The sequence below is a fragment of the Panthera onca genome, chromosome A1, assembly GCF_046562875.1.
Source record: "Panthera onca isolate mPanOnc1 chromosome A1, mPanOnc1 haplotype 2, whole genome shotgun sequence".
NCBI lineage: Eukaryota > Metazoa > Chordata > Mammalia > Carnivora > Felidae > Panthera > Panthera onca.
In genome coordinates this window covers 141,650,081-141,663,211 of record NC_138339.1, presented here as the reverse complement: position 1 = coordinate 141,663,211, position 13,131 = coordinate 141,650,081, and the positions used below count along the sequence as shown (strand labels likewise).

Genomic DNA, 13,131 nt, shown 5'->3' with positions numbered 1-13,131 from the left:
AAATTGTAAGTGTCCGTAAATACTTTCTAGGTGCATACTGCAACTCTCCTAGTGCATGCTTTGTAGCAAGCGATGGGCAGTATCTGAGATTATATGAAGCTGTTATTGATGCCAAGAAACTTCTATATGAGCTTTCCAATCCTGAAATTTCTGTAAGTAAATGGCTTTTAAAATTAAGTGTATAGTATGATGTTTTTAGATAAGTAATTTATATTTATTGGGCATGTTCTAGAATTGTGACATACAATTTGTAGTAAATAGATGTATATTTTCTAGTTATTTCATTTTTTTTCACATTTGTAAGGTACCATTATAGTGATTCTTAGCTTCTTTAAAAAGAAACCATTTCTTTTATTCATTCCAAAAGTAAAGTCTGGTTTCCTACAATATGTGTTTCTCTAATGCTTCTTTGCTCAGAAATGAATGAGGATGATTGGCAGGATAAATGTGGAAGTTCTGTTGATTCACCTGTAGTGTTTTCAAGACACTGGGAGCTGGAGTAGCAGCAGTAGAATTTTAATCTTAAACCACGAAAGAAAAAAGCTCTCAACTTCGTTGCACTTCAGTTATTGTCCTTTCAACTCATCACAAAGCCTTTGTCTTATGATAGGTGGTGCTTCTTCCTCTACACAGCTAATAGCAACCCACCAGCAAGCCAGCATTTCCACTCTTGGGTTTGGTGTTTTTTTCAACGTTTTTTTATTTTTATTTTTGGGACAGAGAGAGACAGAGCATGAACAGGGGAGGGGCAGAGAGAGAGGGAGACACAGAATCGGAAACAGGCTCCAGGCTCCGAGCCATCAGCCCAGAGCCTGACGTGGGGCTCGAACTCACGGACCGTGAGATCGTGACCTGGCTGAAGTCGGACGCTTAACCGACTGCGCCATCCAGGCGCCCCGGGTTTGGTGTTTTTAAATGAACCCTGAGGTAACCTTCAACCTCACTGAGCTTATTGTTCAGGGAATTCAAGCCATCTCCTCAGCTACCAGTTAACGTTTTTGTTAATGTTCTAGTTATATAATTGCATAGCGTCACGGGTCTGCTCCAATCCTGTTTTTTTCCTAAGTTATTTTTAATGTGTGGTTTTCCAGAATGCAGGGTTTTTCAAAACACATACAAGAGTGTTATAGGAGAAACACGCATATTTATTGAGGGCCTTCTATTTTTCAGGTATTATTTAAATGCTAGGAATTTAGATGTGAAGAGAGCAGACAAAAATCTGAGCTTACATTCTAGTGAAGGGCTATAGGAAAAAAGGTAAAAATATATTAATAAATACTGTGGAGAGAAACCATGTCGCAGAAGTAGTAGAGAATGCCAAATAAGGGGCTGGTCAGGATAAGCCTTACAGAGAAGGTACCGTTTGAGAAAGGATCTAATGGAGATGAAGGAGCTAGCTATGTGAATATTTAGAGAAAGAGTATGTTAGGAAGAGGAACAGCTAGTGCAAAGATGCTGAGGTCAGAGCATGTTTAGTATGTACAGGAGCAGCAAGGAGGATATTGTGACTGGAGCTGAGTAAGTGAGGTGGAACGTAGTCAGGGATAAAGTTGGAAAATCAGCCTGGCCAGATCATACAATGGGCTGTATGGCCCATTTTGGTAACTTTGGCTTTTAATCTGAAGAACATGGAAACCATTGACAGATTGATGTGATCTTAGGTTTTGAAAGGATTTCTCTTGCTGTTGTATAGATTAGACATAGGAGCAGAAGTGGAATCAGAAAGGCCAATCCAAGAATCTTTATAGTCCAAGAGACAGTCTCAAAGGGGCTTGTAATGGTAGCAAGTGGTAGTGATAAAGATGGTAAGATTTGGACAAATCTTAACAGTGTGGAGGTTCCTCAAAAAATTAAAAGTAGAACTACCCTATGACCCAGCAATAGCACTGCTAGGAATCTACCCAAAGATACAGAAGTGCTGATGCATAGGGGCACATGTACCTCAATGTTTATAACAGCACTTTCAACAATAACCAAATTATGGAAAAAGCCTAAATGTCCATCAACTGACGAATGGATAAAGAAGATGTGGTTTATGTATACAAAGGAATACTACTTGGCAATGAGAAGGAATGAAATCTGGCCATTTGCAACAACTGGAGGGTATTATGCTAAGTGAAATAAGCCAGGCAAAGAAAGACAGATACCATATGTTTTCACTCATATGTGGATCCTGAGAAACTCAACAGAAGACCAGGGGGGAGGGGAAGGGGGAAAAATAAAGTTACAGAGAGAGAGGGAGGCAAACCGTAAGAGACTCTTAAATTCTGAGAACAAACTGAGGGTTGTTGGGGGGTGCAGGGGAGGTGAAAGTGGGTGATGGGCAGGGAAGAGGGCAGTTGTTGGGATGAGCACTGGGTGTTGTATGGAAACCAATTTGACAAGAAATTATATTTTAAAAAAAAGAATTGGACAAATCTGGATGTGGTTTGAACATCAAATAGGCAAGATTGAACTGGATTCGGGCTTGTATGAGCAAAAGAGGATGATGCCCCACATTTGTGTGTGAGCACAAGGAAGAATAGAATGACCTTGAGTTGAGAAGAATGTATAAGTAGCAGATTTTGAAGAGCATGGATTTTTGAGAGCCTGGTGTTGGACATGTTAATGTTGAGATGACTGTTTGACACCTAGGAGACCTAGTAAGCTAGTCTGTAGTTTAGAGGGAAGCCCAGTCTGAAGATATAAAATGAGTAGTTGTCAGAATATAAATTTAAAAGCATGGAGCTGAATGAGATCACTGAAGAAAAGGAGAAGTGATAGGATTGAACCCTGGAGCATGCCATTGTTGAAAGTGGGGTAAATGTGGTGTATAGTGGAAGCCGAGTGAAGACAGTTTAAGAAGGGAGTGATCACCAGAATCAAATGCTGCTCATAGATTAAGTGTGTTGAAGATCAAATTTAACAATGTGACCTTGACTAGAGTAGTCAGGACATAAGTAGCTTGAGAAATCAGCATATAGGCATAATATATCAGCTTGTTTCTTTAGCTCCATCTTTCTTACCTCAAAATTAATCCCCGAAGGGACACCTGGGTGGCTCAGTTGGTTAAGCGTCCAACTTCAGCTCAGGTCATGATCTCGCGGTTTATGAGTTCGAACCCCGTGCCGGGCTCTGTTCTGACAGCTCAGAGCCTGGAGCCTGCTTCGGATTCTGTGTCTCCTCTCTCTTTGCCCCTCCCATGCTCAGGCTCTGTCTCTCTCGGTCTCTCAGTAATATATAAACGGTAAAAAAAAAAATTTTTTTTAAATTAATGCCTGAAAAGCATTGATTCTTAGAATATTTCCATGAGATTGAAGTCAGTCCTTCATATTTATAGATGTGAAATATTCTTTCCCCTAGCAGTCACCGCACACTGCTTTTGTTTTTCTCTGTACCAACTGAGCCATAATTCTTATTCATTCCAACATAATTAGGTAAGGTAAAGTCCCAGAATGTTTATGATGAGAGCAACTTAGGGACTTATTTAGCCCCACTTGAACTTATTTCTCTATTATGCCTGAAATTTCATGTTAATTATTTTTTAATTTAATTGTTTAATAAAGGAGATATCCATTTTTTTTTTTTTTAAACAGAAATATGTTGGTGAAGTGTTTAACATAGTAAGTCAGCAGTCAACAGCCAGGCCAGGATGCATTATCGCATTAGATCCCATTACCAAACTTGTAAGTATTATTTTTCTGGCCACTTAGCATTAGGTAAATAACACATATGTCAACTTATATATGTTGGTATTTATTTACATTCAGCAAGGCAGAAAAACCCAGCTGCTTCATGTTTTTCAAGAAGATTTCATTTTGAATAACCTCGAGAAGAAAAGTCTGGGAAAAGACAGAATATTGTCTGATGCAGGTAAAGAATAATTTTTTTATGTAGTGAGAAGTATTATCTAGAGTATATTAAGCAGTTAATGAAGATAAGTTGATATAGTATTTCATACCATCTATGTGAACTTAAAATTTTCCTATGTAGGTTTCTGATATTATTTAGCATATAAATACCAGTATTTTGGGGCGCCTGGGTGGCTCAGTCGGTTGAGCGTCCTTCTTTGGCTCGGGTCATGATCTCATGGTGGTGAGTTCAAGTGCCACATTGGACTTTGCATTAAAAAAGCGCAGAGCCTGCTTTGGATTCCCTGTCTCCCTCTCTGTCTGCCCCTTTCCCTCAAAAATAAACATTAAAACAAAAAATTTTAAAGCAGTAGCTTAAAACTTCAAATTATAAAGACTAAGTGTCTTAATACTTTCAAGTTAAACATTTAAAAAAATTATATTAAACTCCTACACTCAGAATTAACTGTTACTTTTCATAAAGGAAAACAGAACAAAATGAAACTAAAATTTCTTGGTCATCAGTTTCACGTACGGAGCCAAACCAAACTCAGAAATGACTTTCCTTGCACATGAACCATACATACAGCTTGTGCCTGCTGCTTTTGTTTTCCAGGTTTTTTGTTTGTTGGTTGGTTTTGGTTTTTTGTGCCTGTTGCTTTTAAAAGTCCATTATTAAGCCTCAAGTAATATTATTTTCATTTTATATTTGTTCCTGATTATTTGTCTTACTCCTCTTGTGCATTATTTCTTAATTCTACCTTTTTCTATTTTTCTTTTCTTTTGAGTTTTGCACCATTATGTCAAATATCTAATTTCTTACCACTGTTTTCACTTAGTCTGTCATTTTCTCTGAGAATTCATGAACTGTGCAACAACACAGTGCTTTGGTAAGTTCTGAATATAAGGATAGAAAGATACTAAAATTGGTAAATAAAGATGTCAGGTACAAGATAAATGGTTATTTATATCAACAAAATGTTCTTTATAATTCCTTTCATATATTAAAATATTAATAATATTAATATTGTAATGATCCAAATCTCTTTAAGGTTTTTAAAAGAAATTACTCTCTTATGCTTAAGGTTGAGTTTGTTGTGATCATAATCTATTCCAGCATTTTCTTTTCTATGAGTCTTTAATTTTAAACTTTTTTTTTTTCTCTTTAAGTCTTTTTTCTAGTTTTTCTTAAAATATTCAGAGAATTCTTACTTTTACTCAAAAGCTATTATCTTCATTATTGCAGTTTCCTAGAAAACACCCAGAATGTTCATCTTATTTTGCTATAATGTTAAGAAGAGAAGAAATATTTCACAGATACTTTCATTAATAGGACATTCTTTCTTGTTAGTAAAATTATCAGAAATAGATTGATCTCTGATCTTTTGTCTTTAGTTATTATCCCTTATCCTTTCCCTCCCCTTAATTCTTGTGCTTTAAATGCCTAACTCACCTGGAACACGTTACCAAAGTTACCTTTTCATTTAGTCTTGTAACACAATATGATTTGTGTGTGGTTTTTTTTCCTGATTTTTATATGCTGTATGGTTTTAAATAGTTTCTATAATTTTTCTTTACATAATTTTGTACATAATGAAGATTAGCTTGTAACCAAGAAGACTTGGATAAAATTTATCATTAAACCAGGTCCATTTTATTTCAGTTAATAATGAGTCACTGATTTTATATTTTAGTTGCAGTTTTTTGGTTTATTTTGAGCAGCTTATGCCCTGCTTAAATCATGGAGTTTTGACCAAGAAAAATTTTCTTAAATAATATGATGAATAATTAAATAAATACTTTTTTTTGGTTTGGTTCTTAGATAAACATCATTAATAGATCATTCCATTATGGAAGTTATTTACTTTGAATTGTGTTTGGCAACACAATTTTAATCATGGTAGTAGTGCTCATTAAAAAAAATTTTTTTAATGTTTATTTGATTTTGAGAGAGAGCGAGACAGAGCACAGGCAGGGGAGGGGCAGAGAGAGAGGGAGACACAGAATCTGAAGCAGGCTGCAGGCTCCCAGCTGTTAGCACAGAGCCCGGCAGGTCTGGAATCTAGGAACTGTGAGATCATGACTTGAGCCGAAGTCTGATGCTTAACTGACTGAGCCACCCAGGCACCCCATTATGTGTTCATTTAAAGTATGTGTCACATCGTCTCTGTTCAGAAATTTCCTTATTATAGTGTAACCTATGTGAATGATGTGACAGTGATGACTGTGATATGTGATTTTTTAAGCCTGTCAATTCAAAGATGAAATTTAAGCATAGCATACATATAATTGTTAAAATTTCAAGTTGATAGAAATTCATGTGGTAAAAAAGTTGATTGCACTCTATAATGTTACTTTCTATGTAGAATTTTAGGTAAGGGTTTTAATTTTTTTTAATTCACTTATTTTAACTTGGTGTATTTAATAAGTTGTCTCATTTATCCATGTTAATGGTGAAAATTATTAATACCAACAGGCAGCTCACCTAATGGATTTTCTGAGAAATTCTACCTAATTGTAATAGAGTGCACCCAAGACAACCAATCATTGTTACACATGTGGAATTTACATTTAAAGTCCATTCCTGTCTCATTAGGTGAGTCTTTTTAATTTTTTTTGAACTTTAGGCTTAAATTAACAAATTATATGTGGTTAGATAGTTCACTGCGTATTTTTTAAAGCTATTCTTATTGAGTGAAGGTAACTGTAGTTTATTCAATTAATTGAAAAAGCAAACTGATTCTCTCATTTTCTTATTGTAAAAAATCATATTAGTATGTTTTAAAATCTTTTATAAGGCTTTTGGATTATAAAATGTAGTAATTTTAATACTTACAGGGATTCCCCCTTTCCCCCTGGTTTTTGGTTCTTTTCTTATGTTTTATAGATGAAAAAGTAGATACAAAAATATCTGAAGCAGTTTGGCAACCAGAAGAACATTATTCGTCTTCTCCAGAGAAGATCCTGTCTCCTTTTTCACAGAAGTATCAGGCTTGCAGAGCAAATCTCCAGAGTACCAGCAAGTTAACTCTGTCTTCAGAAATGGTTTATAGCCAAGAATTGAATTTGCCAGAAGGAGTTGAGATAATAAGTGTTAAGCCATCAGCAGGTTTGTAAAGTTTGTAAAAAGAGACTACTCAAACTTTGTAATCTATGAATATTCAGTAAGGTATTTAAAAAGAGGCATAGCTACCTGTTCTTAAATGCACATGGAAGCAGAAATGGAAACACTCTCTTTACCTTAAACTGAAAACTTAGGTTCTCATTATGTTTTCAGATGTCTGACATTTGTCAGCGAGTTGTAGCATTAAGTAGTGATTTCCAAAACAAATTTTCATGATGTCTTTATGAAGAAAAACTGAGCGTTTCCAGGGCAGAGATAGTAACAAGTTTGTGCCTTATTTGCCAACTTTGATAATGTTGGTCGTGGCTGCCTGGAGCTGTGTGCTCTGAGGGATTTTGAGTGGGTCGTTCCTCGTAATATTTATCATCTTTAATCTAGAGCAGTGGTTCTCAAAATGTGATCTCCAGACCAGCAGCATCAGCATTATCTGGGAACTTGTTAGAAATAAAAATTCTTGGGCTACACCCTCCCAGGTGTACTGAATCACAAATGCTGGTGCACCTCACAGGCTGTTTCAACAAGGGTCCCAGGTGATTCTAATTCATACAATAGATGAAGAACCACGATTCTAGGGTATCAGGAAAACCAAGACAAAATCACCTTTTATTACGCACTTCTTTGAGTTTCATAGTCACAGTGTGCATTTGGTCTTTTCTACTTCTCTGTCATTTTTTGAACTGATGACTTTGAATGCTTTTCAATTTGCCATGCCATTATCAAATACTTTTCTCATTGGTGAAGTTAGGAGCTGGGGTATTAACATTGTTTTAATAACTTGTAATTTTGTTTCTTTGTATATTTTACTGAAAGAAGCATTAATGCAAAGAAAAAGTTTGAAAAAGAATGATGTTTGTATTGACACAATTTTAAGAACTGTTCCCTTAGCCAGAATAGTTGGATCTTCACTACTGAACTCCAATTAAAATAATATGGGAAATCTAAGAGAAATATTTCTAAAAACAGCCCTCTTATTTAACTTTGGCCCAACTTGAGTTTGGCAGAAGAGTAGGAGTTCTAGGGAAAAAGGAGAAATTCATTTTGTTTGGCAAAAAATAGCATAGAGAAAAAGCGTTTTTCCTAGTCTTAATTTTTTTTTTTAATATCAAAACTATTAAGGTCAGCTACTCTCTACTCAGCTCAGACATACCAATGGACAATGCTAATTGTGTCCTTTCACAACACTGCTATCCTCCATGAGGACTTAAAAAAAACTTTATTAAAATTATGTTGAAATACTTTTAAAATATGATAGATATCTTATATAACATTTCTATGTTGTAATTAGTTCATGGGTTAGCAAACTATGGGCTACCTACCTGTTTTGTAAATAAGTTTGATTGAACATAGCTACTCGTATTTGTCTACTTTTGTGTATACCTGCTTTTGCTCTAGACTCCTAGAGTGGAATAGATGCATCAGAGACCCTGTGGCTAGGAACCTAAAATAGTCACTACAGCATCTTGAAGAAAAAGAAGTTTGCCAGTGGTTTAGGAAATTAAAAGAGTGTGTCATTACATTAAGGATGGCAAATGTTTTGTCCCACTTAAGAATCTTCTCAGCATCAGTAATGTCACATAGACATCAGTTACGGAGGGCTCACCTAGTACTTCAGTAAGCATGGGCTGCTTACAAAATTGTATTGAAAAAGATGAAAGAGAAGGAGCCAGGAAATGTTGACACAGTTTTAAAAATATATTGGTATCTTTAAAATGAGATGCATACTAATATATAAAATGAGCAGAGTTGAAAAGACTACTGGCTTGAGAAACCAGCATTAGATTTCAGGTTTTCTAACTCTGCGTCATTCTAGCTTGTGTTTGATTTAGTGTAAGATACATCATACATTTGGTCAAAGGTCCTTACCTATTAAATGTAGGAATTGAAGCAGACCACCTCAGAGTTCTCTTCCAGTTCTCAGTTTTGGTAATATTGCCCTTTATGTATACCTTTTTGACGTCACTGAAAGCATTTTACTGATCTTGTTGACTCTTAAACTAAATATAGGCTGTCACGTTGTTAACAGGAGTTCGTACAAAGACTAAAACCTTTAGTACATGAAAACAGAAATACTTATCCAATTTGACATTTTGTTAATAGATCATTTTTGTTTTAGGACATCTGAGTTCTTCTTCCATATATCCTGTGTGCAGTGCTCCTTATTTATTGGCAACTTCATGCTCGGATGAGAAAGTAAGATTCTGGAGATGCAGAGTAACAGATGGAGAATCTGCCACATTGAAGAATGGAAAAATGGATCTTGTATACATTTGGGAAGAATGGCCGTTACTTATTGAGGATGGACTTCATAGCAATAGTAGTATAACCGTCCCTGGTAGGCCTGTAGAAGTTAGCTGTGCACATACAAATCGGTTAGCAGTAGCTTATAAGCAGCCTGCATCTAATAGTAGGTCTTCTCAGGACTTCTTGATGCATGTAAGCATTTTTGAATGTGAGTCTACAGGAGGTTCCTGTTGGGTCCTTGAACAGACAATTCATTTAGACGAATTAAATACAGTGTTAGATTCTGGCATTAGTATTGATAGCAACTTAGTGGCTTACAATAAGCAAGAGGTGTATTTCTCCAGTAAAGAGAGTATCACATCCAACACAAAGCATTTAGTTCACTTAGATTGGATGTCCAGAGAGGATGGTTCTCATATCCTCACTGTAGGAATTGGATCAAAACTTTTTATGTATGGACCCCTGGCTGGCAAGGTACAAGAACAGGCTGGTAAGGAAAGCCTCGCATTTCCTCTCTGGGAAAGCACTAAAGCTGTGCCTCTTTCTAAATTTGTGCTATTAAGAAGTATGGATTTGGTTTCTTCAGTAGAAGGCTCTCCACCTTTTCCTGTTTCTTTGTCATGGGTCCGGGATGGCATCCTGGTGGTAGGCATGGACTGTGAAATGCATGTATATTCCCAGTGGCAGCCATCTTCTAAACAAGAACCCGTTGTCACAGAGTCCTACAATGGGAGCACTCCATCTATAATAAGTTTAATAAAACAGAGTAACTCATCAAGTTCTGGATTACATCCTCCAAAGAAAACTCTGACTCGATCCATGACCAGTCTTGCACAGAAAATCTGTGGAAAGAGAACTGCCTTTGATCCTTCTGTAGACACAGAAGATTCAGGTCTTTTTGAAGCAGCTCATGTTCTTTCCCCAACTTTACCTCAGTACCATCCTTTGCAGCTTTTAGAACTCATGGACCTTGGCAAAGTTCGGAGAGCAAAGGCCATCTTGTCGCACCTTGTCAAGTGCATTGCTGGAGAGGTTGTGGCTCTGAATGAAGCCGAATCCAACCACGAGCGTCGCCTTAGATCTCTCACCATCAGTGCTAGTGGAAGCACTACCAGAGATCCCCAGGCTTTCAACAAAAGTGAAAATACAGATTATACAGAAATAGATTCTGTCCCTCCGCTTCCTTTATATGCCTTACTTGCAGCAGATGACGATAGCTGTTATGCGTCTTTAGAGAAATCTAGTAATCAAAGTACTTTAAACAACTCAAACCAGTTGTCAAAAGAAAGTTATGATGAGCTTTTTCAGATCCCGACTTTAATGACTGATAATCATGTGTTAGAGACAGATGAAGAAAACACAAAGCCCAGGGTTATCGACCTTTCACAATACAGTCCAACTTACTTTGGTCCTGAGCACGCTCAGGTTCTCTCTGGCCACTTACTTCATTCTAGTTTACCAGGACTCAGCCGGATGGAGCAGATGTCTCTGATGGCCTTAGCAGACACAATCGCAACTACCAGCACTGATATCGGAGAAAGCAGAGACAGAAGCCAAGGTAAAACTAAACTAGGTACAGGAGTGGCAGAACAGCTGGTCACCGTTCTACTTACTTATGCAGAAAATAATCTTAAGTAATTTTTATAAAAATTATGCCCAGGACGGTTTTTAAAATCATTATTACTATACCTTCATGATAGTTTTAACTTTAATAGATACTATTTTTCCGTAAATCATAGTACTTTGAGAGAGTATGCAGAGAGTCACTATGCCAGTCATTTTTGCCTGATGTCTGCTTAATAATGTTAAAGATCCAATCGAATCCTTTTGAGTTTGGCAAAAGTTAACCTTCTTGTTAAATAATCACTTTAAATACCTGAAAGTAAAAGGTGCTTTCTGCTTTTTCTCCTGTTGTAATCACTGTTAATTTTTTTTTTTTTTTAAGTTTAAAAGAGAGTTTGCATGCATGTAGAGAGGTTGAGGGGCAGAGAGAGAGAGAGAGAGAGGGAGAGAGTCCCAAGCATGCTCCATGCTATCATTGTGGAGCCTGACGCGGGGCTCAATCCCACAGACCTTGAGATCCTGACCTGGGCAGAAACCCATAAATTGGATACTTAACCGAGTGAGCCAGCCAGGTGCCCCTGTTAATGGGTTTTTAAAATATTGAGGTTCTTTAAAATTAGCAGTAATGTATACTGCTGCTTAGCATAACAAAAATAAGTATAATAAAATTAGGTCTTTTCCTCACCCAGAGAGCATTTTTTTCTTCTTAATCTGAGTTACAAAAAAAAAAAAAATTGGAAGGTAGAATTCCCATCAGATCTCAGTAAGATTTGAAATTAACAAGTCTGGCCTTGTGCATAGGTCAGTAGGATGCACCCCTTGAACTGTGTTTGAAAGGAAAATACGTAACTATTTTTTCCTATGTTAGCAGTTGATTATTGGGATGGGTCTATGGCTTGAATCAACATGGAATTGCAGACTGAAGGTTAAACTATTTTAAAATTTAGTTACATTTTAATTTAAACAAGATCAGATCAGAGGAGGTTGGGAGGAGGTTGAGTTATGAAAAATATCGCTAACCCCGAGTCAATTCATTCCCTTTAATATTTTTCAAAATATTTAACTATACTACTTTGGTCTGTGATGTTTGTTTGTGTAGACAAAGGAAATATTAGATAATAATTAGACCGGTAACTTTTGTTGGTTTCAGAATGTTTTGTTCCTGTATTTGGTGCTGTGACATATGCCACATGCCAGAATTATTAACATTTACTTGAAGTTTGGTCATGAAATTGTTTTCTTATAAATACAAAAAAGTAAATACTTTGTTATTGTTTTTGTTGTTCATAGGTGGAGAAACTCTCGATGAATGTGGGTTAAAATTTCTTTTAGCTGTTCGACTTCATACGTTCCTTACAACTTCCCTTCCAGCTTACCGAGCTCAGCTCCTTCACCAAGGTGATTTTGGTAGTAATCTATTAAAAGGAAAGAGAGTTAAAGTAGAGAGGCTTGAGAACATTTTGCCCAGATATGACAATGACAAATTTGACACATTTTAAGTGTCCTTAACTTACTTGTAAAAATATTTATTTCCATTTAATTTTCTTTGCTTAAAATACTGGAATTTTTTTGGTAGATGGAAAGACTTAATGAAGAAATGGGTATTGGGCAGTTAAATAATCTGTGTTACATTTTCAAATGCGTCATACATTTAAGACCAATTAATACTGTTTTATTCTCTTCAACTTGTTTAGATTTTCTTCTTTGCTCTATTTAACATTTATCAAAGTTCAGTTTTCTACCCAAAATTTGAGTAACATTTTTGTTCCAGAAATAATAGTTTTTAATTGTCTTACATAAAGAGTATAGAACATAGAAAGGGAAAATTCACTCACCCCAAAACTACTGTTAATGTGTATTTCAGATGTTAGTTCATTAACCTTTCAGATACTCTCATATACCTTAGGCCTTAAATTAACAGAAATATTTGACTTAAGTTTAAGGTAACTTAAAACAGGGTATTTCTTGGCTTATTGCCCAGGAAGTTCAGAGGTACAGCTGGGTTCCAGCATTACTGGAGCTACAGGGTTAAACAGTGTTATTGGGACAGAGGTTAGCCTCTTCTTATTGATGTCTGTCTGTCTCTTGCTTTCTCTTTTCCTTTCTTTCTTTCTGCTCCCTCCTTCCCTTCATTTTGTATTTAGCTTTGGAAAAGTACTAAAATTCTAAATCTAATCGTTTAATTATTTGTGAAATATTACTGAACTTAGTTGAGAGATAATAGACATCTAAAAACAGTTCAGAATAGCAGTCCATTTACTGCATAGGTGTTTTTCTTTTTTTTAATTTCTATATTTCTTTCCAAGGAAAGAAAGTATAGTGGGCATTTCAGATTCCTTGGCATTTGCTATCAGATTAAAATTTTGAGTCCAT

At 36.0% G+C, this 13,131-nt stretch overlaps 1 protein-coding gene across 3 annotated transcripts in view; it reads left to right on the top strand.

Moving 5' to 3' along the window:
* Window positions 1–13,131, top strand: part of DMXL1 (Dmx like 1) — a 134,671-nt gene that overhangs the window by 50,289 nt on the left and 71,251 nt on the right. For all 3 annotated transcript variants that reach the window (XM_060636303.3, XM_060636306.3, XM_060636305.3), the window contains exons 13-19: window positions 31–152; window positions 3,576–3,665; window positions 3,750–3,852; window positions 6,307–6,426; window positions 6,718–6,939; window positions 9,068–10,753; window positions 12,049–12,156. In XM_060636303.3, coding sequence (XP_060492286.2) covers window positions 31–152; window positions 3,576–3,665; window positions 3,750–3,852; window positions 6,307–6,426; window positions 6,718–6,939; window positions 9,068–10,753; window positions 12,049–12,156 — 2,451 coding nt within the window. The remainder of the gene's footprint in view (window positions 1–30; window positions 153–3,575; window positions 3,666–3,749; window positions 3,853–6,306; window positions 6,427–6,717; window positions 6,940–9,067; window positions 10,754–12,048; window positions 12,157–13,131) is intronic.